This window comes from Schistocerca piceifrons, chromosome 4 (genome assembly GCF_021461385.2).
Source record: "Schistocerca piceifrons isolate TAMUIC-IGC-003096 chromosome 4, iqSchPice1.1, whole genome shotgun sequence".
Lineage (NCBI taxonomy): Eukaryota > Metazoa > Arthropoda > Insecta > Orthoptera > Acrididae > Schistocerca > Schistocerca piceifrons.
The window spans coordinates 555,384,205-555,412,063 of NC_060141.1; the positions used below are offsets into that span (position 1 = coordinate 555,384,205).

The window sequence follows — 27,859 nt, forward strand, 5'->3', positions numbered from 1 at the left end:
CATTTATTATTGCAGCTATGGCAGCAATTCATTTATTCTTTCTTCATCAAACAGGAGCTAATAACCCAAACGGAGATATCGAAAATATTCCATCTCACTCATACTTTACTTTCAAGGATTCTATTACATTTGTATTAACAACATCATTATTAATTATACTATGTTTAATTAATCCTTACCTCCTAGCAGACCCAGATAATTTTGTACCTGCTAATCCATTAGTAACACCAGTTCATATTCAACCAGAATGATATTTCTTATTTGCATATGCAATTCTACAGTCAATTCCTAATAAGTTAGGAGGTGTTATTGCACTATTCTTATCAATTAGAATCTTAATAATTTTACCATTTTATAATAAAACACCATTTCGAGGTATCCAATTCTATCCTATTAATCAGACTTTATTCTGAATCATAGTAGTTGTTGTATGTTTATTAACATGAATTGGTAAACGACTAGTTGAAGAGCCTTACATTGTAACAGGGCAAATCTTAACAATTATCTACTTTACATACTTCTTAATTAATGTCCATGTTGCAAATGTATGAGATAAGTTAATTAAGGAATAATAAATTAATTAGCTTAGGAAAAGCATATGTTTTGAAAACATATAACTAGAAGTTTAACTCTTCTATTAACTTTTGTTAAAAATTTCACTAAATAAATGAGATAAATAAAATCTTTAAACCAACAAAGAAAATAAAAAAATTCGAAGATAAAGGTAAGAAACTTTTTCAAGCCAAGTATATTAATTTATCATAACAGAACCGTGGTAAAGTACCCCGAACTAAAATAAAGCCAAATTATATAATAGCAAGCTTAATAAAAAATACAAAAGAATAAAAATCACCACCTCAAAAAATTAAAGCTAATAATATTCTTATAAAAACAATTCTATTCAGCTAAAAAAATTAAAGTAAATCCACCCTACCAAATTCAATATTAAAGCCTCAAACTAACTCAGATTCACCTTCAGCAAAATCAAAAGGAGTACGGTTAGTTTCGGCCAAACAAGAAGCAACACAAGCTAAAGCTAAAATAATAGTAAATCAACAATAAAGCTGATAATTTATAAAATCAAACATGTTAAAACTACCAATTAAAATAATTAAAGATAATAAAATCAAAGCCAAACTAACTTCATATGAAATTGTTTGAGCAACAAAATGAAGAGAACTTAATAAAGAATAATTTGAATTAGAAGATCAACCAGCGATTATAACGGTTTAAACACCTAATCTAGTGAACATAAAAAAAACAAAAACCCATAAGAAAAAGAACATACATAAGTTAAGTAAGGAAAGATTACTCAAACAGCCAAAGAAATCATTAAATTAAAAACAGGAGAAAAATAATAAAGTAAATAATTAGATATAATAGGAATTGGCTGCTCATTACAAATCAACTTAATAGCATCACTAAAGGGTTGTGGGGTTCCTACAAATCCTACTTTATTTGGACCTTTACGAGTCTGAATATAACTTAAAACCTTACACTCCAATAAAGACAGAAAAGCAACACTAATTAAAACACAAATAAATAATAAAAGAAAATTTAAAATAAACATAAATAAATCATAAAGTATCAATACTATTTGTAGAAAAAGTCTACATAAATGAATTCTAAATTCAACACATTAATCTGTCAAAATAGTAAATTAATTAATATTAACCAATATAATAAAAAGTATTTTAACCATATGATCCTTTCGTACTAATATGGATTAATAGTCTTAGGATAGAAACCGACCTGGCTCATGCCAGTCTGAACTCAGATCATGTAAGAATTTAAAGGTCAAACAGACCTAATCACTGGGCTCCTGCACCCAAAATTTTTCTTAATCGAACATCTCGGTCACAATCTGCTTTGTCGATATGAGCTCTCGAAAACAATTACGCTGTTATCCCTAAGGTAACTTAATCTTATGATCATAAATTATGGATCAAAACATCAAACATAAATCAATTATATAATAATGAAGAGTTTATTTATTCTTCATGCCACCCCAACAAAACATCATCATTAAATATAAAAAGACAAACAAAAAACTATATAAAAGTAAAGTGTTAAGCTCTATAGCGCCTTCTCATCCTAAAGAAGAATTTAAGCCTTTTGACTCAAAAGTTAAATTCAAATACTTATTAAGAGACAGTTGATTTCTCATCAAGCCATTCACTCCAGCCACTAATTAAGAGATTAATGATTATGCTACCTTTGCACGGTCAAAATACCATGGCTCTTTAAAAATCTGCTCAGTGAGCAGGCCAGACCTCAAAATATTTTCAAGAGGACATGTTTCTGATAAACAGGCAGAAATCAATTTTGCCTAGTTCCTTATAATAAGTTTACAAGGTAAAAATTTTATACAAATAAATATACTAATTCTATCAATATTACAAAAACTTTAAAATTAAATCAATAATCTTAATAAAAAACCTAAAATATTTATAAAATCAAAATATAAAATAATGAACTAAAACGTAATCTCAAAGATAGCTGGTTTAAAGGTTACTCTTACATTTTAAAAACAAATTATAGGTTATTAACTTCAAAGCTTATGCCTTGAAGAATAAATAAGTTAATATTTATACTTAAAAATTAAATAAAAACAACTAACTTTAAAACTTAAATTTTTTCTTAAGAAATTAGATATCTTAGGAAATGATTAACATCTCATTTCTATAAATAATTTAATAATAATTATGATACATTAACTATAAATTATTTACAAATCAACCCAAATCGAGACAAGTAAAATAAATACAAAAATTTTAATAAACCCTGATACAAAATGTACAATAAATAGAATCTACTTTAAAAAATTTAAAATAATATTTCATAAAACATTTACATTACCAATACATTATAATTTAAAAAATCAGTTCTATAAAATCCAACAAAATTATTTATATTAAACAATTAAATAAACAAAAATAAATATAACAAAATAAATAATCAAGATATCCTGATTTGCACAGAAAAATTTTCAGTGTAAGTGAAACACTTTATTAATAAGTTATATCCTGAACTTCTTCCTAGAAACACTTTCCAGTACATCTACTATATTACGTCTTATCTCATCTAAATTGAAGCTACCTTAAAATAATCAAAATAGAATAATCAATAATGAGAGCAGCGGGTGATGTGTACACACCTCAGAGCCAATATCAGTTAAATTAAATAAATTAAATTACTATCAAATCCACCTTCATTAACAGTATTTCACCATCAAATCCATTATAAACAAAAATCTATTGTTACCCACCTCTTCTTAACTATAAGCTGCACCTTGACCTGAAATAAAAAGAGCTACAAATAAATTTTAACATTTCACCTTACAAATTTATATTTTAACCCTAATAATATAAACAACTGTTTTAACCAATAATATTCACTTGTATCAATCGTATAACTGTGGCTAATTGCACGAATTATGCCGTAACTAAATCAATTGCTAAATCCAAAATCACTTGATAATTAAATCAAATTACAGCAAAAAGAACATTTAGTTTAACAAAACTTACATATAATACAAAGAAAAGGTGATTAAACAAGCAAGAATAAAACTTTTAAGAACAAAAAATAAGAAATTTAAAAATTTACCAAATTAAGAAAAAATGAAAGATACAAATATTTAAAGAAAAAGAAATAAAAAAACATTAACAAAAAAAAGAAACGCACACCCGTATGACCACAACTTCTCTATTATATAAAAGTAAAGATAAATATGGAACATGTATACCAATAAATGTATTATATTCTTTCTTATTTAATCTTTCTTTTCACTAGTAATAAAGAAAGATTAAATAATATAATAAATATATTTTTTACAATTATGTAAATTAATGTAATATGTTATTAATATTAAATTAACTTTATATTAAGTTAATTTAAATATCTAATAATTAAATAATCTAATTATAGATAATTTATTAATTATATTATTATAATTAAAATAATTATTTATATTAATATAATATTGTATATTTAAAGTTATTAATTTTCATCGATCAGTCCCTAGAGTTTTTACACGGTGGAAAAAATTTCACTGTATAAGCATTATCAAGAACTGTTTTTTATTTAGGATTAATCTCGGTATTTGTCAGTGACCTTCCTGAAGAGATTAAAACTAAAGTGTTATATTGATCCTGGAGCCAGTGCGCCACGTTTTCCAATGAAAATGAGTACGGGAACACGTTGATGTTACGTACTACGAGACAGACATGTGCAAATACTGGTTATGCACTGGTATTGCGCTTTGTTAACGCACATGTTGCCCCCTTCATAACTGTGAGAAATATGTGTAGCAACTAGCTTGAATAAATTATCAGGTAATTGAAACTAATTTCTGGCTATTTCTGTATGGCGATTAAATCCAGTATGCCAGTTCATGCAACACTGAGACGGTGAAACTGAAGATGTTGAGCCGGCCGCGGTGGCCGAGCGGTTCTAGGCGCTTCAGTCCAGAACTGCGCGACTGCTACAGTCGCAGGTTCGAATCCTGCCTCAGGCATGGATGTGTGTGATGTCCTTAAGTAAGTTAGGTTTAAGTAGTTCAAAGTTCTAGTGGACTGATGACCTCAGATGTCAAATCCCATAGTGCTCAGAGCCATTTGAACCAATTTTTTTTTTGTGCTACAGAAAATGGCCCATAGATCACCAGTGTGTGTGTGTGTGTGTGTGTGTGTGTGTGTGTGTGTGTGTAGAGAGAGAGAATGAAGTGTTAATGAACAATGTGTGTATAGCGCGTGCAGTGACTGACAATGAGATATGAGTGAACAGTGTGGCATACATTATTTAATAAGTTATTTGTAAAAGAAAGGTATTCTATACCAGCAGTAAAATCTAATGATTGTCTCTAACTAGAAGTCTGTAAATATATGTGTATACGAATTAGCTTATTTTAAATTGGTCTAAACTTTTAAATACTTTGACAGATCCTACATCCTTTTAAAAAGAGATTTACGAATGAATAAAGTTACTACTACCAGTACTACTTCTCTTTTGTGTTCTCCCTCTTTCCTTGTGTCCACCTTAGTTTTTTTCGTAGCACCTTACATATCTATTGGGGAGAATACTCACTTGCTGCAGAAACTCTCTTAAAGTGTAGACGCTCATCCTGCAGACCGCTCTCGTCAGCAGTGCTCTGTGCTGTGTGAACCACAGTTCTGAGAACGTCCATAGACTGGGCAGGTAGGTGACAGTTATCTGCCTGTAAACGTAAGTCTGTATAAGTCGGTTTTCAATTAATTGTGTGTCGGATGCCATTATATTTGCGACGATCCGCAAGATCCAAAAATGGGAAGCATCCCTAATTGCACGCCCAAAATTTAATAGATCAGTCCTCGCGTTGCGATATCACGAAAGTGCACAGAAGTTTAGTGCTTTTTTATACCTTAGTAATAACATTGTATGTGCCGTTGTTTGGACACTCATGATAAACTTGACAAGCAAGAGAATCCTGTACTTCTTCTGACGGGAAAACGTATGAATTTTGATTGAGAGATGTTCATTCCAGCTTCAGAAGTAAAAACCAATTCGTCTACATTTTTTCTTCTTTCTTAACGTGTAACGCATTTGCCTGTTACGTGTGGTTGTTCAGTGCTTCAGTTATATGTAGCTTGTTTCAAATTCATCCTTCCACCGGTTTCTACGTGTACTTATTGATCGTTTCCTGTCTGTCGACAACTCGTTTTTATTTTGTGGATACTGTTTTCATTAATGGTTGTGAGAGAGTGTCGAGTAGAGACTCCTGAGGAAAGCTAGCCCAAGTGCACAGGTAACAATGATTCCACAGTAAATGCGCCAAGGAAATCAAATACTCTTTTGGCAGTGGAGGATCCTGAGAATGGCGGTAATGTGTCGCCGAAACTAGTCGTATGAGACAAAAGAACTTTCTCGAGATACAGCTGTGGTGGTACTTTTTCTCATTAGAATATTTTTGTCTGTCTTTAAGCACGTTGCAGTTGTTTACGTTCTGTATTCTTTGCATTGCTTCTGCTTTTCAGTCACTTGTTTATGTTGTTTGTGGAAAAATAAACGCAGCCGTGCAGAATTACCATTTGTTGTTTTAATGTTGGACGCCAGTGAATATTCTTAGGTCTGTGTACTGACAACTACTTTTTGAGTGTCATTGCTCTTTATTTACAGCAACACTAAATCAGAACAACAGGCCCACTGAATAAACCAAAATATGGTACTCATCATCGCAGCATAGTTTTTCTTTCTGCAATCTTTTGTCCGAACAGCGCCAGTATTTTAGTTTAAAAGTAAGATACGTCCGCTTCAGTTTCTCTCTGCGTTCCACTGCGGTCGAGGTCGGTACTTCTGCCGTTCGTATCGAGTTCGTTGCGTAGTTAAGCAAACCAGCTCAACTTCTGCTCGAAAACGTCTACTGTCTGTCAAGCGAGATAAATCGAAGTCTCGAACTTGCGACGTCTCAAGAGTTCGCTTTCAGTTTCTAACTCAGCTCCAAACTACTTCAGAGGAGACGGTTCGTTCCTAAGACGAAGTATTGGCATACCGCTTTCTCAAGAGGCGGGAGAATGGGTGCTACTTTCATGTTTTGGGGCAATGTTTCTTTAGGCATCGTATTCTGCTACGAGCATATTCTACGGTAGCGGTCAAGCAAAATACGAAAGAATTTAACACACAAAAGATTAATTTTTACAAGATTCGGTTGTCAGTCACTTCGTCAACAATGAAATTAGGGAAAAGTCGCGTGAGATACTGAACTTAAGCGGTAAGATAAGGAACTTGAACTTTAGGTGTATTGCCTGACCTTAATGATTCACGCTGTGTGCTATAACATTACCAGCATGTTTCTGTAACTGTCTAGTTTGAGGTATGTTTTTATAATATAATTCCCCGGAGTTTGGAGAAAACATTTTAGATAACAGTCTTACCTCAGCGTGATGGTACGTTGACGAGCAACGTTACGTAAAATGAAAAACAAGATTTACCTCAACAATAAATAATATTAGTTTTCAGCAATGTCACGCTTTGGTGGTTTAGGAAAGCAGTCACAGAAAATGTTGTTGTTGAAGTGCTCTTCAGTCTGCAGTCCAAAGACCAGTTTTATTCTATCCTGTGTCAGTCTCCTCATCTCTACATAACTACTGCAACCTACATCTGCTTGAACGTGCGATCCTTAGTCTTAGTCTGTCAGTTTTACTCTGCATATTTTCTTCCATACCCAAACTGACGATTCCTTGATGCGTCAGGAAGTATTGCATCAAGCGATTCCTTCTTTTTGTGCCACCGCACTCATTTCTCCCAAATTCGATTCATTACTCCACATTTGTTGTTCAGTCTACCCATCTAATCTTCAGCGTTCTTCTGTAGCATCACATTTCAAACGCTTCTGTCCACTCCTTATCAGTAGTGCTAATCATTCACGTTTCACTTCCATTCAAGTGAAGTAAAAAATAGAAATGGAGAGTTAGAAAGTATTAATGCAGCAATAACAATAATAATAATAATAATAATAATAATAAATGCTTCTTTAATCCGTTATAGGTAGTACTCAACCATTGCAGTTCGAAAGCAGGTGAACAGAACTGGAGCATTGGTACTCAACATAAACATTGTTGAAAAGTATGGTGAAAATTTTGTTTACCTTCTCTGATAACACTCTTCTGCCACCTTTGTTCACATATCTTTCGAGAACTTATTCGAAAATTCCATTTTGGTCTTTTTTTGTATAATTTACTCCTGTTCATTTCTCACAACCTCAGCAACAGCAGTAAACGTTGTTTGCTTTCCTCAGCTCTGCCTCCTTCCTTTCATTTTGTACGTTCTTCATAATCTACTGATATGTACAAATTTATTTGTCATCTGAGATTTTAATTACAGCGCAATGAAACTGCTAATATTTTTCTTAAATCGAAAGGATGCTGATGGGTGTCATCTTACCCTCCATCCAACGCGTCATTTCAGTAGACATTCCCGCTTTTCCTTCCAGCAACATTCTAGGAAATGAAATTGGAAACACAAAAATTATACGTCAGTTTATGATATCTGCGCATGCAATGAAGAAAGTATAGGTACTTAATGTACATTCAGATTTTTTAGATACGTCGAATGACAATAATTTCGATTTAGGAAAGGTAAAGACACCAGGGAGGCAATTCTGTGGTTCCGCTTGTTACGGAAGCAAGACTTACGAAAAATAAAGAAACGTGCGTTTGCCATGACAGCTATTACAACATGTCTTTATGCACCTAAATACCTAGAGGATCATGACTGTTTGATGATGGGTATCAGCTGAAACCTGTCAAATAAAGCCATTGGTTCCAGAATGAAGCTTTTACTCTACAGAGGAATGTGCGCTGTTATGAAACTTCCTGGCAGAGATATTGGCGGAAGTTAAGCTGTGAGGACGGGTCGTCATTCTTGCTTAGGTAGCTCAGGCGATAGTACAATTTTAACGGGCGCGGTAGCTCAGCATTTTGGGTCAGAGAGCTGGCTGATCTGTACTATAATAAAAAAAACTGAGTGAAGGAATCAACAACGATTTTCAACAGACGTTATCTGACGTCTGCTACGACCTAATTCAATGAACAATGACGAACAAAATGCAAAAAAAGGCGGTAGAGGACTTGCCCGTGAAAGGCAAAGGTCCGGAGTTCGAGTCTCGGTCCAGCACACAGTTTTAGTCTCCCAGGAAGTTTCAAAGCCACTGGGTTTTTAACTAGAGGCATTTCATTCAGCGACCAGTTCAGCAATTTTGCAGCATTTATATTAATTTACAGTACTGTTACGTTCGTAGGATATGTCGACAATGTAAAATGTCGACAATATAAAATGGCACAAGACGAAATTTCGTCGCAGATTGAAGCTATGTGCGGGACCGGTTCTCGCTCCTGAGACCTCCGCCTTTCTCGATCGAGTACTCTAATAACTGAGCTATCCAAACACGACTAAGCTCCTCCCCGCCCCCCCTCTCCACCCCCCGCCCTTACAGCTGTTCTTCCGCCAATACCTCATTTCCTATTTTCCTAACTTCACGGAAGTAGAGGGTGCTAACTGTAGGTGAAGTCAGAGACTGCTATACATCCAACAAATAACTGAGGACGCTGGATGCAGATGCTACTCTGAGGTGCCGATGTTGGCAGAGGAAAGGAATACGTGGCGGGCCACAACAAACCATTAAAAAGGCTGATGACAAGAAAGACTCTGCACTGTCGTTTACATACTGTGGTAAATATTTTCGTGCGCTACGCTCCTGTACACACTTTTGCTTATGGCAATAACAGGATGAAACTTGGAGGCGAATCGCATGTGGGTAGCTGCTAGGGATTACTGATGATGTATGTACAGGTCCTCCATCTATTCTCATTTTCGTAAATTATCAAGTACTTCTCATCTTTTCCATTTTTCCCTGTGTATTTCATGTAGTTAAAAGGCTGCAAAAGGCATAAACTTTACGCTTAATGTGAAGGAAACATAGAAAAATATTGAATCTCAATATCTAAGGATTCTTAACTATGGAGGAAAAGACAGATCGCTACTTACGTAAAGAACACACGTTTCGTTGCAAGCAGGCACAATTAAAGCTTTCGGCTACAGCCCTCATCAGCAAAACAGAAACACAGACCATTCATACACACAAGCAAACACACCCCATGCACGCATGACTGCCAGCTGCTTGAAGTTTGTTTGCTTGAATGTGCGAATGGTGTGTGTTTCGCTTTTGCTGATGAAGACTGTGGCCAAAAGCTTCTTGTAAGTGTCTTTCAATTCTGTCTCTCTGCAACGTAACTTGTCTTTTTTACGGTAAGTAGCATTCTATATTTTCTTACATTGTTGATATTCCTGCCTGTAATTTTCAGTGTTTGAATATTTAATATTTTGTTCTTGTAAATCTATCATATGCTTCATTCCTAACAACTGCAACATGATGTGAATTTCTAGTCTACGTATTTCTCATCATGTTTTGTTAAACCATGAATCGTTTAAGGCAAATTCCATAATGGCTCCTTTGGAAAGGACTGGTACAGTTTCTTTCCAAAGCCGGCCGGGGTGGCCGAGCGGTTCTAGGCGCTACAGTCTGGAACCGCGCGACTGCTACGGTCGCAGGTTCGAATCCTGCCTCGGGCATGGACGTGTGTGATGTCCTTAGGTTAGTTAGGTTTAAGTAGTTCTAAGTTCTAGGGGACTGATGACCTCGGAAGTTAAGTCCCATAGTGCTCAGAGCCATTTGAACCATTTTTCTTTGCAAAACCTTTACGCACCTGAGATAGTGCTCCAAAGACATCGTCGTCGAAGGCACGCTATGCACTAATATTGCTCCTTTCTTCATTACAGGGTATTTTATGTCTAGTGTTGTTATCTTTGTATATAAGTTAATGCAACTAACACCGCTAGTACGATTACAGCTTACACAAGAAAAATCGACAAGCAAATCGACTTCCGTGCGTATTCACAATTTAGTTTGGACTGTAAACATGAAACTGCTTAGCAGACTCTTTCGAGGATCATAAATGCTTCGTATTTGCACACAGCACTCACCATTATTCTGAAATATACCTGACTTTCAGTAAGAAGAGTAATATTAAATCGTTGTGGGTGAATGAGTCACATACGTTTGTTCTTCTACGTCCACTAACATGACGCTTCGATTATTCTGCTTGGATCTTCAACTATGCTCTGATTTTATCCTTGTTCAGCTGTCTAAGGATAACAATCAACGCCTCAAGATCCCTCCAGAGGTGTCGAAACTTCGTGTTTGTAGAAGATGTAGAAGAGTACAATGATATGGCTTAATCAACCAGAATATTTTGCTCTCATTACCTTATTTACACTGAGCAGCCAGAACATTATGACCACCTACCTAATAGTCGGTATGTCCACCTTTGGCACAGATAACAGCGGCGACGTGGCGTGGAAACAATGAAGTCTTCGTAGGTCGCTGGAGGGACTTTGCACCACGTCTCCACACACAAGTCACCTAGTTCCCGTAAATTCGGAGAAAGGGGAGGGGGGGCGATTAGCTCTGACGCCACGTTCAATCACATCCCAGATGTGTTCGATCGGGTTCTGATCTGGCGAGTTGGGGGGCCAGAACGTCATCTGTAACTCGCCACTGTGTTCCTCGAACCACTCCTTCACACTCCTAGTCTTGTCACATGGTGCATTGGCTTACTGAAAAAAGCCACTGCCGTCGGGACACATGATCGTCATGAAGGGGAGTACATGGTTTGCGAGCAGTTTACGGTACTCCTTGGCTGTCATGCTCCCTTTCACGAGCTCCACTGGACCCATGGATGTCCATGAGAACGTTCCCCAGGGCATTATGGAGCCGCTACCAGCTTGTCTCCATCCCGAAGTACACCTGTGAAGGAGCTGTTCCCCTGGGACGAGAGATCGGCATGATGAAGAAGGTATCTGGATTCATCAGACCATCAGACCATGCAACGCTCTGCCACTGCGCCGATGATCGAGTGCCCATTTCAGTTGTAGTTGCAGATTTCGTGGCGTTAACATTGGCACATGCATGGGTCGTCGGCTGCGGAGACCCATCGATAGGAGTGTTCGGTGCATTGTCTGTTCAGACACACTTGTACTCTGCCCAGAATTAAAGCATTAAAGTCTGATGTTAGTTCCGTCCTAGTTCGCCTTCTGTCCTTTTTTATCAGCCTGTCCAGCCTACGACGTCCGACATCCGTAATGAGGGGTGGCCTAGCAACCCCACGACTTCTGGACGTGGGTTCACCTTGGTTTCGCCACTTGTTGAAGACACTGACGACAGCATACCTCGAACACCCGACAAGTCGAACAGTTTCCGGGGCATCACAATCTGTCCTCAGGCAAACTCAGATACATCGCACCCCTTTTCCATTCTAAACGCAGACAGCACTCTCACTGATACTACATGCACCGTGTGGGTATCTCACGAACAGTTATTCCTTCCCACGGGCCGCTGCTATCGCCTGGATGGGTTTCTATCGATAGTAGGTCGGTGGTAATAATATTATAGCCTGATCAGGGACGAGGATCGGATCAGTCATACGACTGGATCTTATTGCTGAATTGACGGTAGGCTTATAAGGTGAGGATATTAAATATCATGCGATATGAAACTCAATACTGTTGTCACAAAAATCTACATCGATACTCTGCAAAATCACACTTAAGTGCCTGGCAGAAATTTCTCTATTATTCCAATCTCGTATAGCGCAAGAAAAGAACGACCACTAATATCTTTCCGTACGAGCTCTTATTTCCTTTATTTTATCGTAGTGATCGTTTCTCCCTATATACATCGGTGTCAACAAAATATTTTCGCACTCGGACGAGAAAGTTGGTGATTGGAATTTCGTGAGAAGATTCCGTCGCAACGAAAAATGCCTTTCTTTTAATGATGTCCAGGCCAAATCCTGTATCATTTCTATGGCACTCTCTCCCATATTTCGACATAATACAAAACGTGCTGCCTTTCTTTGAACTTTTTCGATGTACTTCGTCAGTACTACGTGGTAACGACCCCACATCGGGCAGCATTATTCTAAAAGAGGACGGACAAGCTTAGTGTAGGCAGTCTCCTTAGTAGATCTGTTACATTTTGTAAGTGTCCTGCCAATGAAACGCAGACTTTGGGCAGCCTTCCCCGCAACATTTTCTGTGTGTCCCTTCCAATTTAAGTTGTTCGTAATTGTAATAGCCGGCCGGAGTGGCCGAGCGGTTCTAGGCGCTTCAGTCTGGAACCGCGCGACCGCTACGGACGCAGGTTCGAATCCTGCCTCGGGCATGGATGTGTGTGATGTCCTTAGATTAGTTAGGTTTAAGTAGTTCCAAGTTCTAGAGGACTGATGACCTCAGATGTTAAGTCCCATAGTGCTCAGAGCCACTTGAACCAATTGTAATACCTAGGTATTTAGTTGAATGTACGGCCTTTAGATTAGACTGATTTAACGTGTAACCGAACTTTAACGAATAGCTTTTAGCACTCATGTAGATGACCTCACACTTTTCGTTATTTAGGGTCAGCTATCAATTTTCGCACCATTCAGATATCTTTTCTAAATCGTTTTGCAATTTGTTTTGATCTTCTGATGACTTTAATTAGTCGATGCACGAATCCGTCATCTGCAAACAATCTAAGACGGCTGCTCAGATTGTGTACCAAATCGTGTATGTAGATAAGGAAGGGCAAAGGGCCTATAACACTACCTTGTGCAGAAATCACTTCTGTTTTACTCGATGCCTTTCCCTCAGTTACAATGAACTGTGATGTCTCTGACAGGAAATCACAAATCCAGTCACATAACTAAGACGATATTCCATAACTCAGCTGTTTATGTCTCTTCAGTATCGATCACACTGGAGTAATATTATCTTTAATTAGTACTCCGTTATTAGCTGGGCCTAGGATAATCAATAGGTATTAAAAAAAAAGATATGTCGATTAAAGTTCAGAATGCCGGCCGGAGTAGCCGTGCGGTTCTAGGCGCTACAGTCTGGAACCGCGAGACCGCTACGGTCGCAGGTTCGAATCCTGCCTCGGGCATGGATGTGTGTAATGTCCTTAGGTTAGTTAGGTTTAAGTAGTTCTAAGTTCTAGGGGACTGATGACCGCAGAAGCTGAGTCCCATAGTGCTCAGAGCCATTTTGAAAGTTCAGAATGAATCTTCTTGACAGATTAAATCTGACCTCGCCTATGGTGTGAACCCAAAACCCTGTTTTAAACGCACATTTTTCTTGCCGACTGAGGTATCGTACAAAGAACTTTTTCGATCAACATCAGCTGATCTGCCCTTCAGCTAAAGACTAATTGAATTGTGCTTAAGTACAAAATCAATGAAGTGTGATTACGTTGTATTACCAATTTGTTTCACCACAGTGAGCTGCGAAAGTAGGCCTGAAATTCAAACTACCTTAATTTTTAAAAAATTCAGTTGCTCTTACAAGACTTATTACCCATTGATTTGCAGTATCATTTCCATTTCTACTCCAAAACAGTAAAACGACTTAAAATGTCATCCTTCAGTGACGAAGCTGAGTGTGATATTGGATGGTCAGAAAAGCAAACTGATAGCTTACCACCAGTCTGTTAAAAGGCTTCATCGACTCTTCAAGTACTACTGCACTGCTGAACGCTCTGCATCTCAAAACCAGATTCGTAAATCAACATTAAATGAAACCCATGACGGATTTCAGTCGGTACCATATGTGCTGTTTCTCTTTCTTACTATACTTAAGTATATCAGTAAATTTTGTATTGCTGTAGACATACTATATTCTACATTTAGTTGATAAGGTTTTAATTTAGGGTCTTTTATTCTTTTCTAAGCTCATAAAATCAAACAAATGATTGATGTGATGTATTATTTAAAAAATGATGTTAAATATCAGTAATTTAAAAGCACACCAAAAACTAAATTCCATTACACCAGGGTTTGCATGAATTTAGTTCTTTGACTTTATTTTAGTTACTTGCTGCCACACTATTACTTCCATGTTCCATTTTTATTCTTCAGAATTATTTACATAATACGTTTTAATCTTCTTCTGCTAAATTTCTACTATTGGAAGATAGATTTTTCTTTTCTAGTTTCAGAACCAGTATTAGAATTTACACACTGAGAACATAACCATTATTGTAACGGTTTGGTAACAGTCGTGTATTCTCCAGTCCTGTAAATAGTCCATGTAAAATCTTATTTGATCAAATTTCTCATATTATTTCAATGTCATAATAAAAATGTCCCGTTTTGCATTTTTACACAACCTTAAAGTTAATTCCATGGAGTCAGACATAATATTACATGCCACAAAAGTGAACATTAAAATGACAATTTTACTATCAAATCTGTCATTCACAGTACTTCAGGTACAATCTGAATAAGATAAATAAATTCACAAATATGACATCAAGAGTCGTAGTAGATATATTGGTGAACATGGATGCTAATTATTGTAGTTCAGAAGTCACATTTCGTAACATATCTCTTTCTCATTATTTCGTTTTATCTTCTAACCCACACTCTTTCCCCACCATATTTAGGGGATTCTCTTTGGGACTTTTCTTCTCTTTTATCAAGTCCATCAACTAATTAATTAAATTTTTTTGTTACAGATGCGAGTCAGTATGCGCATTATGTGTTCAACACCATCAAACATAATCAGACGGGCAAAATTAGTTTTGAGGTAAGTGCACAGCATGCTGTACATTTTATAACTAAAAATTCGAGTTACTCTTGCATCACAATGGATTTTAGCATTGTAGCTAGACCGCCATTTTCAGAATTCGTTTCAGTATCTTATCACTATAAATCTGCTGGGATGTTTATCAGGTTTCTGTTTGAAAAACAGCTCGTAACAAGTATGTCATACTATCTGAGTTTCCAATACTCTGGAATTTAGAGACTGCGTACTGTTACTTCTTTATGTGAAGTATTTTGTGTTTACCGTAGTACCGTAGTACAGGCTTGGCAAACTCGCAAAATTGCAGAACTACCGAAGGATCTTCTCTTTTTCTTGGGCACCGGCAGATCAAACTTGGGATGAAATGGTTGTGAAAAATAATGTAGATATCAAGTTCTAAATTCTGAGCCTTGTTTAAATTAATTTTTGAGTAGCCACTCCAGCAGCAGCTGCTAGAGAAAGTAGAGGAAAAACTGTAGGCATAAAAACTCCAAGGCATAAACATCTCAGTTCCTTGCAAGGTCACTGCACTGATTCACGTTTACTAAGTAACTAACATTGTATAAAAATATATGCAGGAGGAAGCTGTTTGCTGTAGGAAACAATCGTTCAGTGGCAATATCTAAATGGGATGGCATAAGACACGAAGCTCGAAAAAGGGAGACACAATGATAATAGCATACAACTTGAAGATGAAAGGAAAAGAATGGACAATCCACAGGAACTGATAAATATTGTAAATGACATTTTTTACTGCAGAGAAGTGGCAACAAAATCATTCTAGAACACGTGTAGTACCTACAGTGAATCACGCACCTAGTACAATGATATTCTTTCCTTAACAGGCTTGAAATCGGGAAGACAATACAAAAATTAAAATAACTTAAATGATGCGGATAAGGTGCCAATCTGACTTAACTCATCCATAGACAGCATACTAACTCCTTTAACAAATAAATGTTTCCTCCAGTTAAAGTATTTTTGCAAAGTGCCTTAAGCGTGTACGATTTTTTTCCTTACTAAACAAAGGTAATGTAGGAACTATATCGAAATATATCTTCTCAAAAAAGTAACTGAATCAACCATGAAAGACAAACTGATCAGTTACCTGAGTAAATACAACTTTCTTAAGGACTGTTTGGTTTGCAGGCTAGAATAAGAAGAATATCATCCTAACACAGTTCATAAAATTGTTACTATAAGCTGTTGAGCAAGATGGCTGTGTTGTAGACATATTTTTAAACTTGTTCAAGCCTTTTGATATTATTCACCACAAAATACTACACATTACAAGTACTAGGTGTAAGAACAACAACAAACGAGTGGTTTCAGTCTTACCTAGAAAATAGGGTACAAAAAGGTACGGACAGTTCACCCTTTAACTGTCGATGAAGTTTTAGTAAAACAATTGTCAGGCAAAAAACATAAACTTAAGTTCCCTCAGTCTATTATACTGGGTCCAATTCTGTTCCTAATGTACTTCAATGGCTTTACAAGCCAGTACCAGACGAGGAGAAAAAGTTCTTTGTGCTGATGATAATCACCAAGTAAACACCAGAAGTTCTAATTAACATTTAACGTAAAGAAAACAAACAAAATGTCCACCCAGCGTAAAAATGGAAAACATGTATTTCACATTAATTATAGATTATAAACCAATAGCTTTTGTAACAAACACTTCTTTTAGGAATGAAAACTTACTGTCAACTGACTTAGAATGAACACAAAAATATATTGCTTAATGGAATACCATCAGCATGTTACGCTCTCAGGGAGCTACCACCAGTGTGTAACAGCCAGTTCCTTGTAGTGACATATTATTCCTTCATACACTCAGTTCTTGGCTATGGTATGCTTTTCTGGTAATCAAAGTCGCAAAACATGGGGACAATTTTCATAGTGCGTTAAAGAGTTGCAAAAATAGTGACTAAAACTAGTAATTGGTCTCACAGTAAACAACAGTTTAAAAAACTGGATATTTTAAATGCATCAAGTGAACACATCTTGCAGTCTAGAATGAGATTTTCACTCTGCAGCGGAGTGTGCTCTAATATAAAACTTCCTGGCAGATTAAAACTGTGTGTCGGACCGAGACTCGAACTCGGGACCTATTCCTTTCGCGGGCAAGGTCCCGAGTTCGAGTCTCGGTCCGGCACAAAGTTATAATCTGCCAGGAAGTTTCATCTAGCAGTCTGTTGTACGTCCAGGGAAAATATAAGTTTATAGTTCTTTGCAGAATCATGGAAAAGAGCCAATATGTACTTACATTTATCGAGGAAAAACAAAATTCGCAAAACAGCATTTTCTGTCAGGGGATAAAACTGGATGAAAAACTTGCCGACTGAGATGAAAAAGATTACTAAAATGCGATTAAAACCTTTTCCACAAGTAAAACCTACTGACGGCTGAATATTATTTTCAGAACGCATAGTAGGAATTAATAACAAAAGGGGACAAATAAAACACTCTGTCACTTTCAGAAAGTAATTACAATCAATGCTTTGTACAAAAAAAATCGCTGATCGTTATTATGATATTCTCATACGTTTTCTCTGTGCGGCGTAATTTTGATAGATGATATATTTATTAATTCTGTGATTGAAAGACGACCAGCAGATATAGAACCGACTGGAAGGTCTCAAAACGACTGGTGTAGAAAACAGGTAAAGTTAAGCATTAATCTTAGTGCAATTACTGCCTAGATTTCACAAATGCACATTTTCCAAATTTTACACTGTTCATTTGATGCAGTGCAAGTAGTAAGGAGACTACCACTCGTTGCCTAACAACTCTCGTGCTTGGAGCACGGCATACTTTATGCGTTCGGCCTCGAGACTCCGTAAATTATCATGATGAGACAGGCAGTCGAACTCAGTTTTAGAACGGACTGTTGCGTAGTTGAACCCAAAAATTTTTGCGAACGTCGTAACTAGACTCGGAGCATAGCGCATGTTTGCTACATTATGAATTTTTCGCAAGAGATGCACATCATGTATGAAAAAGACTCTAAGATCGTGCGAAATTTTGTGTTTGAACTTAATCTCATTCTCAGTCTCAGAACAGAAAATTTTTAGTCAGCCCCAAAGATATAGAGCGAAGTACATGAGTTATCATAATAAATAATCACTACAAATATCACATTCCAAGGCATAGGAACTAGTCTTCTCCGTTAGTGCGTATGTCTTACGATAGGTTTAAACTGAACGATCCTCTTCGTTACCTGTTCTGGGTATCTTCCTTCATCTCTTTGCATTTTCGTCCTCTTCAAATATCACCCACCACTCCAGCTGTCTTCTTATCTCTTCCTCCCATTCCTTCAGCTTTTCCTTCTGTAATTTTTTGATACTTACAATTTCTCAGCAGTATATACCACAACCAATATATTTCCTCTTTCTGATCATTTCCAATTATCTTCTTACTTCCTCTGTTTTCTCAGTTACTTTATCCTTAAGTCCACCAGCCCGCTTCACCTTGAACATTCTTTTGCTTCAACACTTTCAAAATATCTTTTTTTTTTTTTTTAACTGTCCATAATTCACTGTTGCATGACACCAAACTGCAGACATAACACTCAGCAAATATTTTCCACAGCTCCATTGGTATTCTTTGAGATGGAAGTAACTGCTTCGCCTTTTCAAATGCTTTTGCATCCATATCGACAGATAAACAACACACAGGGCGATACATTAAAGCATCTTCCATCTTTGTCACAGAGCCCGACCCAGCAGTTTGCTAGAAATAGTGATGTAACTTCCTGAAAACCATGTGAAGATGACACGTTAAAAAGGAATGAAGACAATGAAAATTTGTGCCGGACTGGCCTCGAACCCGAATTTTCCGCTTAACGCGAGCGGTCGCCTTTCCATTTGGCTATCCGCGCAGGAGTCGCGGCCACACCCAAACTTCCATATTTCGTCAACCATGCGTCTACGACCTGTTCTCGACATATGGAAGTTTGGGTGTGGCCGTGAGTCTTGCACGGATAGCCAGAATCGTACGGCGACCGCTCGCGACAAGCGGTACATCCATGTTCGAGCCCGGTCCGGCACAAATTTTCATTGTCTTCATTCCATTCTTCATCTGATGGCAGTCCTTATTCACAAATGCTTTTCATCTGACGTGTTTCGTAACGGCTGTGGTCGCCGCAGTGCATTGTCATCAGAATACAAAGGCCCTGCAATATCGTATATGAAGACGAACATGAAGATGAAAACCGGTTCATGGAATAATAAATACTATTAAAAAAGTGATTGGTTGCAGTTTTCTGTATTTGTATTCAATTAACAATCACGGGTTTTAAAACATCCGCAATGGATAAGCATAATCTGAATTATAAAATATGAGAATTTAAAAAGATTATAAATTTTACAATTATTATCACTTGATAAGATACACTCCTGGAAATGGAAAAAAGAACACATTGACACCGGTGTGTCAGACCCACCATACTTGCTCCGGACACTGCGAGAGGGCTGTACAAGCAATGATCACACGCACGGCACAGCGGACACACCAGGAACCGCGGTGCTGGCCGTCGAATGGCGCTAGCTGCGCAGCATTTGTGCACCGCCGCCGTTAGTGTCAGCCAGTTTGCCGTGGCATACGGAGCTCCATCGCAGTCTTTAACACTGGTAGCATGCCGCGACAGCGTGGACGTGAACCGTATGTGCAGTTGACGGACTTTGAGCGAGGGCGTATAGTGGGCATGCGGGAGGCCGGGTGGACGTACCGCCGAATTGCCCAACACGTGGGGCGTGAGGTCTCCACAGTACATCGATGTTGTCGCCAGTGGTCGGCGGAAGGTGCACGTGCCCGTCGACCTGGGACCGGACCGCAGCGACGCACGGATGCACGCCAAGACTGTAGGATCCTACGCAGTGCCGTAGGGGACCGCACCGCCACTTCCCAGCAAATTAGGGACACTGTTGCTCCTGGGGTATCGGCGAGGACCATTCGCAACCGTCTCCATGAAGCTGGGCTACGGTCCCGCACACCGTTAGGCCGTCTTCCGCTCACGCCCCAACATCGTGCAGCCCGCCTCCAGTGGTGTCGCGACAGGCGTGAATGGAGGGACGAATGGAGACGTGTCGTCTTCAGCGATGAGAGTCGCTTCTGCCTTGGTGCCAATGATGGTCGTATGCGTGTTTGGCGCCGCGCAGGTGAGCGCCACAATCAGGACTGCATACAACCGAGGCACACAGGGCCAACACCCGGCATCATGGTATGGTGAGCGATCTCCTACACTGGCCGTACACCACTGGTGATCGTCGAGGGGACACTGAATAGTGCACGGTACATCCAAACCGTCATCGAACCCATCGTTCTACCATTCCTAGACGGCAAGGGAACTTGCTGTTCCAACAGGACAATGCACGTCCGCATGTATCCCGTGCCACCCAACGTGCTCTAGAAGGTGTAAGTCAACTATCCTGGCCAGCATGATCTCCGGATCTGTCCCCCATTGAGCATGTTTGGGACTGGATGAAGCGTCGTCTCACGCGGTCTGCACGTCCAGCACGAACGCTGGTCCAACTGAGGCGCCAGGTGGAAATGGCATGGCAAGCCGTTCCACAGGACTACATCCAGCATCTCTACGATCGTCTCCATGGGAGAATAGCAGCCTGCATTGCTGCGAAAGGTGGACATACACTGTACTAGTGCCGACATTGTGCATGCTCTGTTGCCTGTGTCTATGTGCCTGTGGTTCTGTCAGTGTGATCATGTGATGTACCTGACGCCAGGAATGTGTCAATAAAGTTTCCCCTTCCTGGGACAATGAATTCACGGTGTTCTTATTTCAATTTCCAGGAGTGTATATTCGTCTAACTTTACACGGAGAAGGGGCGCACACAGGGCGCAACAATTAGAAGCGCGTAGCCATCGCACCACAATCTCGGCTTATATTTTCTTGCCCTAAAAGGTGTTTAAATTACGTAGAAAAATTTTTGACCGTCCTTTTCTCAGAAGGTATCGATACAAGTGTTCGCTCATTTTCACTCCTCTTCCGCTGAGTGAACTTTCTGAGAAATCGGGGTATGGCACTTGCTGTATTCTTCTCGTTAGTCGCCAGTAGCTGAGTGCTTAGCGTAAAAGCCTAAAAGCTGTTGTCGCTGATTCGAATTTCGGTAGTTATTACTTTTTTTACTCTTATTCATTAAAAGTCGAAATGTTAACTAACCAAAATTCCCAGAATGAGATTTTCACTCTGCAGTGGAGTGTGCGCTGATCTGAAATTTCCTGGCAGATTAAAACTGTGTGCCGGACCGAGACTCGAACTCGGGACCTTTGCCTTTCGCGGGCAAGTGCTCTACCAACTGAGCTACCCAAGCATGAGTCACGCCCGGTCTCACAGCTTTACTTCTGCCAGTACCTCGTCTCCTACCTTCCAAACTTAACAGAAGTTCTCCTGCGAACCTTGCAGAACTAGCACTCCTGAAAGAAAGGATATTGCGGAGATATGGCTTAGCCACAGCCTGGGGGATGTTTCCAGAATGAGATTTTCACTCTGCAGCGGGGTGTGCGCTGATATGAAACTTCCTGGCGGATTAAAACTGTGTGCCGGAGCGAGACTCGAACTCGGTACCTTTGCCTTTCGCGGGCAAGTGCTCTACCAACTGAGCTACCCAAGCACGACTCACGCCCCGAAGGAGGCCTCTGTGGCCATCTCGAAGAACTCGAGTATGGAGTCTCAACTGTGAATGCAGCAAACCCATAGCACTAAATTGCGCAGAACGAGATTAACGCAGCATGCAACGTTCCGAGAGCGGTAACAAGTCGAGGACGTAACTGTCTTCGTCGCTATGGACATCATTTTGGCCATGTCCTGCGGAAAACGTACCAACGTAGTTGAACTGAATTTCGGCTCCCTTCGTGTCTTTGCTTTCTGAAAAAAATTAAATTTGATTTGTTTGTTTTTTACTTGTGATCCATACTCCACTGCGTAACTCTGATATAAAGCAACTTCAGAAATAGCTTTATACGAGTATGATGTTTCACTCTTATTTTGATGCATATATTGCGCATACGAAGTGTGTACACTTACTTTTGAATCAACCTGTATCTTGTTTCAGTGTTATAAAAATCCACAGAAGATGTTGGTATAATGCTTGTGAGAGTTAATTGTGTTTAAGAATTTCGATTTGACGTGTAATTTCTGTATTTGGTTCTTGGAATGTAAACCAACTCAGCAGTTAGGAGATGAATTAAAAAGCTTCGTGTTTATTCCAACCTCTTAGCTTTCTAACGAGCTATGAGTTACCGAATGGTAATGACTTACAACTACATATCTTCTGAAGCTAAAAGTTTCGTCAGATTATTTCTCATATTGTATTCTGGAATAATTTGATTGCCTTTTCGGTTTTTCTTTACAGCGGACGTGGTCATTATCGAAGTAAGCCAAGTGCTCTCCGCCACTGAATTGTTTCTAAGAATATTATATTTAAATACGCTGAGTGAAAAAAATCACAACACAAAAAAATAATAAATGCAGAGTAATGAAATTTCCGGAATACTTTTGCCTAGGTAAATATTTAAGTGATTAACATTCGAAGATCACAGGGTAATGTAACTGCAAGATAAGCCATTGCAAAGGTGAGATGCTGGTACATTAAAATCCGGTGTAACCGCCAGAATGTTGAATGCAAACATGAAGACGTTTAGGCATTGTGTTATACAGGTGCTGGATGTCAATTTGTGTGAGGGAGTTCCACGTCTGTTGGACTTGGTCCGTCAATATAGGGACGGTTAATGTTGTTTGTGGATGACGCTGGAGTTGTCGTTCTGCGATGTCCCATATGTGCTCGACTGGAGACAGACCTGGCGATCGAGCAGGCCAAGGAATATCGACACACTATAGAACAGGTTGGGTTACAACGGGATACGTGTGCGAGCGTTATCCTGTTGGAAAACATACGGGAACGCTGTTCATGAGTGGCAGCACAACAGGTCGAATCACCAGACTGACGAATAACTTTGCAGTCAGGGTGCGTGGGATGACCACGAGAGTGCTCCTGCTGTCATACGAAATTGTACCCCAGACCATAACTCAAAGTGTAGGTCCAGTGTGCCACGCTCGCAGACAGGTTGGTTGTGGGCTCTCAACTGGAGTCGTCCTAACCAACACATGGCCATCACTGTCACTGAGGCAGAAACAAACTTTCATCAGACCTCCATCGTGCCCTCCAATGAGCTGTTGCCTGGCACCACTGAAATCGCAGAGTAATGTATAATTTGTGTGAAATCTTAACCACTAAGGTCATCAGTCCCTAAGCTTACACACTACTTAACCTAAATTATCCTAATGACAAACACACACACCCATGCCCGAGGGAGTACTCGAACCTCCACCGGGACCAGCACCAGCCCTAGTCCGCTCGGCTAATCCCGCGCGGCTGAAATCGCAGATCGTAGTGCTTTGGGGTCAGTGGAATGCATGCTGCAAGACGTAAGGCTTGGGCCTGTTCTTAAAGTAACAGATTTCAAACAGTTCGTTGTGTCACCGTGGTGCCATCGACTACTCAGATTGCTGCTGCAAATGCAGTACGATGCACGAGAGCCATACTCCCAAACACGATGCGTCGTGGCCGTCCTGAGCTAGCCTTCTTGCGACCATATATTATTGTCACCACCGCTGCCAGAAATCACGTACAGTGACTACATTCCATCCAAGTCTTTCTGCAGTATCGCAGAATGAACATCCAGCTTCTCGTAGCCCTATTACACGCCGGCCGGGGTGGTCGAGGCGTTACAGTCTGGAACCGCGCGACCGCTACGGTCGCAGGTTCGAATTCTGCCTCAGGCATGGATGCGTGTGATGTCCTTAGGTTAGTTAGGTTTAAGTCGTTCTAAGTTCTAGGGGACTGATGACCTCAGATGTTAAGTCCCATAGTGCTCAGAGCCATTTGAACCATTACATCGTGTATTTGAAGCAAACCTGATTTTCATCCTCATACTAGCGCTACTAGCCCCAGTCTCATAGGGCTGGCGCGAAATCTGATTAGACAGCATCTTTCTGATGTAGAAACGCATCTACCAACTTTATGTCGCACAACTTCTTTTTGGTGCTGCGATTTTTTTTTCGCCAGTATACACTGCCCTCCATAAGTTTGGAAGCACCATGTTGCGTATTACAACGGAGCACAATGGAAGTGATCTATGTGAGTTATTGCTTAGGACACGGAATAGCAAGCTCAAATAACGGTTAATAATGACACGTACAGTATTGTACACTTAATTATTGTATATATACATGCATATTGGAACATACTAGTATTGCTCCGTTTTATGTAAACCGACGATACCTGTCCAAGCAGCTCTACTAAACACTCCAGGTGGCGCGAGTAGACCACATGGTTACGTAGAGATACGTTGTTTACATTTCTGTTCACTTGTAGTTGCGTTTGCACAAAGGATAACACGCCGCGAAAGTAATTGAAAATGGCCCCACAGTGCCAGATTCCTCATGAATCACGGGTAATGATAATCACTTTGCACCAAGAAGGCAGTAGTGTCCGACAAATAGCAAAGAAACTAATGATTTCCATCAGCGGAGTTGTCAAAACCATACACCGGCATCGAGAAGCAGGCTCCTATGGAGATCGTCCTCGCTCAGGAGCACCCAAGAAAATATCAGAACGCCAGGAAAAGTATTTGGTAGTGACAAGTAAACGTAACAGATTAAAAACTGTTGTGAATTGGCTGCTGAACTAAACGCAACGAGGGATACACCGGTGAGTGAGTCAACAGTGGGACGACGCCTGGCAGACAACAACCTCCGAGGTTATGTAGCAACAAGGAAACCACTGTTGCGCCGTGGTAACAAGAAGAAAAGGCTTCAGTGGGCTAAGATACACCAACACTGGACAGCGGGGGATTGGGAAAGAGTCTTATTCACTGATAAATCCAAGTTCGAAATATTCGGAAGTAAACGCCGGCAATTTGTACGCCGTTTACCCCATCAACGCTTGAATCCTCAGTGCGTAATTCCAACTTTAAAGCATGGACGGGGTACTGTGATGGTATGGGGATCCTTTGCAGGGAATAAAGTCGGAGATTTGGTGAAAATAGATGGAAAAGTGAACCAAAAGGATTATCATGCCATTCTCCAGAGACGTGCTAAGACATCTGATTTGTGTCTGATTGGGAAAGGGTTTGTCTTGCAGCAAGACAACGACCCGAAACATACGTCTCGCTTGTGTCAGAACTATGCGAAGTCTCTAGAGGTTCGTAAAATATTGAAAAACATGGAATGGCCGCCCCAATCCCCTGATTGTAACCCACTAGAGCTGTTATGGGATGAATTGCACAGGAGGATCCGAAAACGGGAAATCATGAGTGGGTCACAAATGTGGAAGGTCCTGCAGCAAGAATGGAGATTAATTCCAACTGAAACCTTGGCAAAACTGATGCAGCGCGTGCCGAGAGTGTGTAAGACTGTGATGAAAGCAAAGGGTGGCTATTCTGAGGAATCGAAAATTTAATTGTTGCACCTTCCTGTGTATTACTTGAGCTTAATAAACATTTGGAAAACAACAAAATGCTTTTTTACACTGTATTTCCATTCCATTGTCTATAATTACTAGGTGTTTCCAAACTTATGGAGGGTAGTGTATTTTTATGTTGAAAACATGGTTACAATTACATTCCGTCAGAAACTTTCCTTTAATAGCTCGCGAATAGAGAATTTCAGAATATTAAAAAAATTGCAAAAACATGGATGTCAAAGATAGTATCCCGGTGTTTATTTTTTAATTTACGAGAGTTATATGACAGTATTTGAGTGTGCAAAATTCTACTGAAGTACTTTTTAACCATCGGCAGACGCTCCCTGAAAATTAAGATATTTCTTTCTTCTAATATAAGTCAAACATTCCAGCATTACTCCGTTATGGAAAGTTTTAATACCCTAACTTGTGAAAAAGTGTGCGCCCGTCTAAAGTTGCTATCCAGGAACGGTCGCTGCCAAGTTGCGGAGAGTTGATGCACGAGGGAAGATTACCTACTAGAGATTGCCGGCGACAGTTTTTAGAACCCAGCAGACGGCTCAGGGAAGCGAACAAGCCTCATCCCAGATCCTCGGATCGGTGTTCCGCTACGCCAAAAGCTGCCCGCCTGAAGAATCCTGGCCGGTGAAGTCCGCAGTTTGCACAAGTTGGGCCGCTGGCGGGGAACCGGCAGTTTTTCTGCGGCACGGCTTTCACCTGGCCCGTAACTCTGCCTGCAGAGGCTCGGCTGGTATTGCCTGCGGATGTGAAAACTTCCGGAGCCCGTGTTGGTTTCAGGAGGGGGCGTTTCGCTTTTGAGCGAGCGCGGTGCTGACAGCTGCATCAATAGCACCGGCTACGGAGTATCGGCGGCAAGCCAGCGCCGCGAAGGAGGAAGTGTTCTCTGCCTAAAGATAACTCGTTCTCCTCCCCTGACTTCTACATCAGATGTGAAAGCTGCAGCCAACACTTTGGCTTACCTGTACGCTCGGAATACCAATTACAAACTGTTATCGAAGTAAAGCGGTCGTTAATCCAAAGATTGGTTTGAACACCATTACATTGAGGTGGCAAAGTCATGGCATAGCGATATGAACATTACAGATGTTGCTAATATCACGTACATAAACTACAAAATGGCACTGCATTGGCGAAGCTGTCATTAATTTTGTTCTCAGGTGATTCTAGTAAAAGGATATCCGTCGTAGTCGCGGCCGCACGATGGGAATTAACAGACTTCGAACGCGGATGGTCTCTGTAGCTAGGCGCATGGGACATTCCTTTTTGGAAATCGTTAGGGAATTCAACATTCCGAAATCCACGGTGTTAAGGGTGTGCTGGAAATGCCAAATTTCAGGCATTACCTCTCATTACGGGCAAAGGAGTGGCCGACGGTCTATACTTAGCGACCGAGAGCAGCGGCGTTTACGTAGAGTTGTCAGTGCTGACAGACAAGCAACACTGCGCGAAAGATCCGCAGAAATCAATGTGCGATGTACGACGAACGTATCCGATTGGACAGTGTGATGAAATTTGGTGCTAATGGGCTGTGGCAGCAGACGACCGACACCAGTTCCTTTGCTAACAGCACGACATGGCCTGCATCGCCTCTCCTGGACTCGTGGTTGAACTCTAGATGACCGGAAACCCGTGACCTGGTCTGATGAATCCCAAGACGACTCCCAGTTCTGTTGCATAATTTCGGGTTATCCGCCAGCCCCGTAGTGGTCAGCAAGTGGACTACCATTGGGTGTTAGATATTAGATTTTTTTTATCTGGGCGTAGTTGGAAGTGTTAGTCCATGCGTGTGTCTGAGTGAATGGCATACTTTTCTTCTACATGCCCGCCGCATATTATCACCACAAACCACGAAGTCGCCCGCACGATTGCTTCTCCTGATATTCTCGCGCGACTGTGTGTTCGGTCGGGCGCGGTTTCCGAAGTTCGTTCTTAGAGACAAAAGACTTGGGCGCTAATTATTCGTTAAAACATTTGTGCCGTTAAGAGTTCGGGACAGGATTCTTCTCCCAAGAGCCCGCGGGGTGGCGTCATTGATCTAGAGGACAAGACACCAACGCCACCTAGACGTCTACACGAAGCAAAGATGTTATCATGCAGGACTTGAAGACACTATCAATAGTGGCACCAGCCACACTCACGTAATGTTGCTTCATTGTTGGTATAGAAAGGCACTCTCCCACTACCTGCAGGAGCTGCTAGGTCTGATC

At 40.0% G+C, this 27,859-nt stretch overlaps 1 protein-coding gene across 1 annotated transcript in view; it reads left to right on the forward strand.

Moving 5' to 3' along the window:
- The window catches only part of LOC124796001 (Kv channel-interacting protein 1-like), a 238,147-nt gene that overhangs the window by 21,642 nt on the left and 188,646 nt on the right, over positions 1-27,859 (forward strand). The window contains exon 2 of the mRNA XM_047260084.1: positions 15,083-15,153. Within this exon, the coding sequence (XP_047116040.1) occupies positions 15,083-15,153 (71 nt within the window). The remainder of the gene's footprint in view (positions 1-15,082; positions 15,154-27,859) is intronic.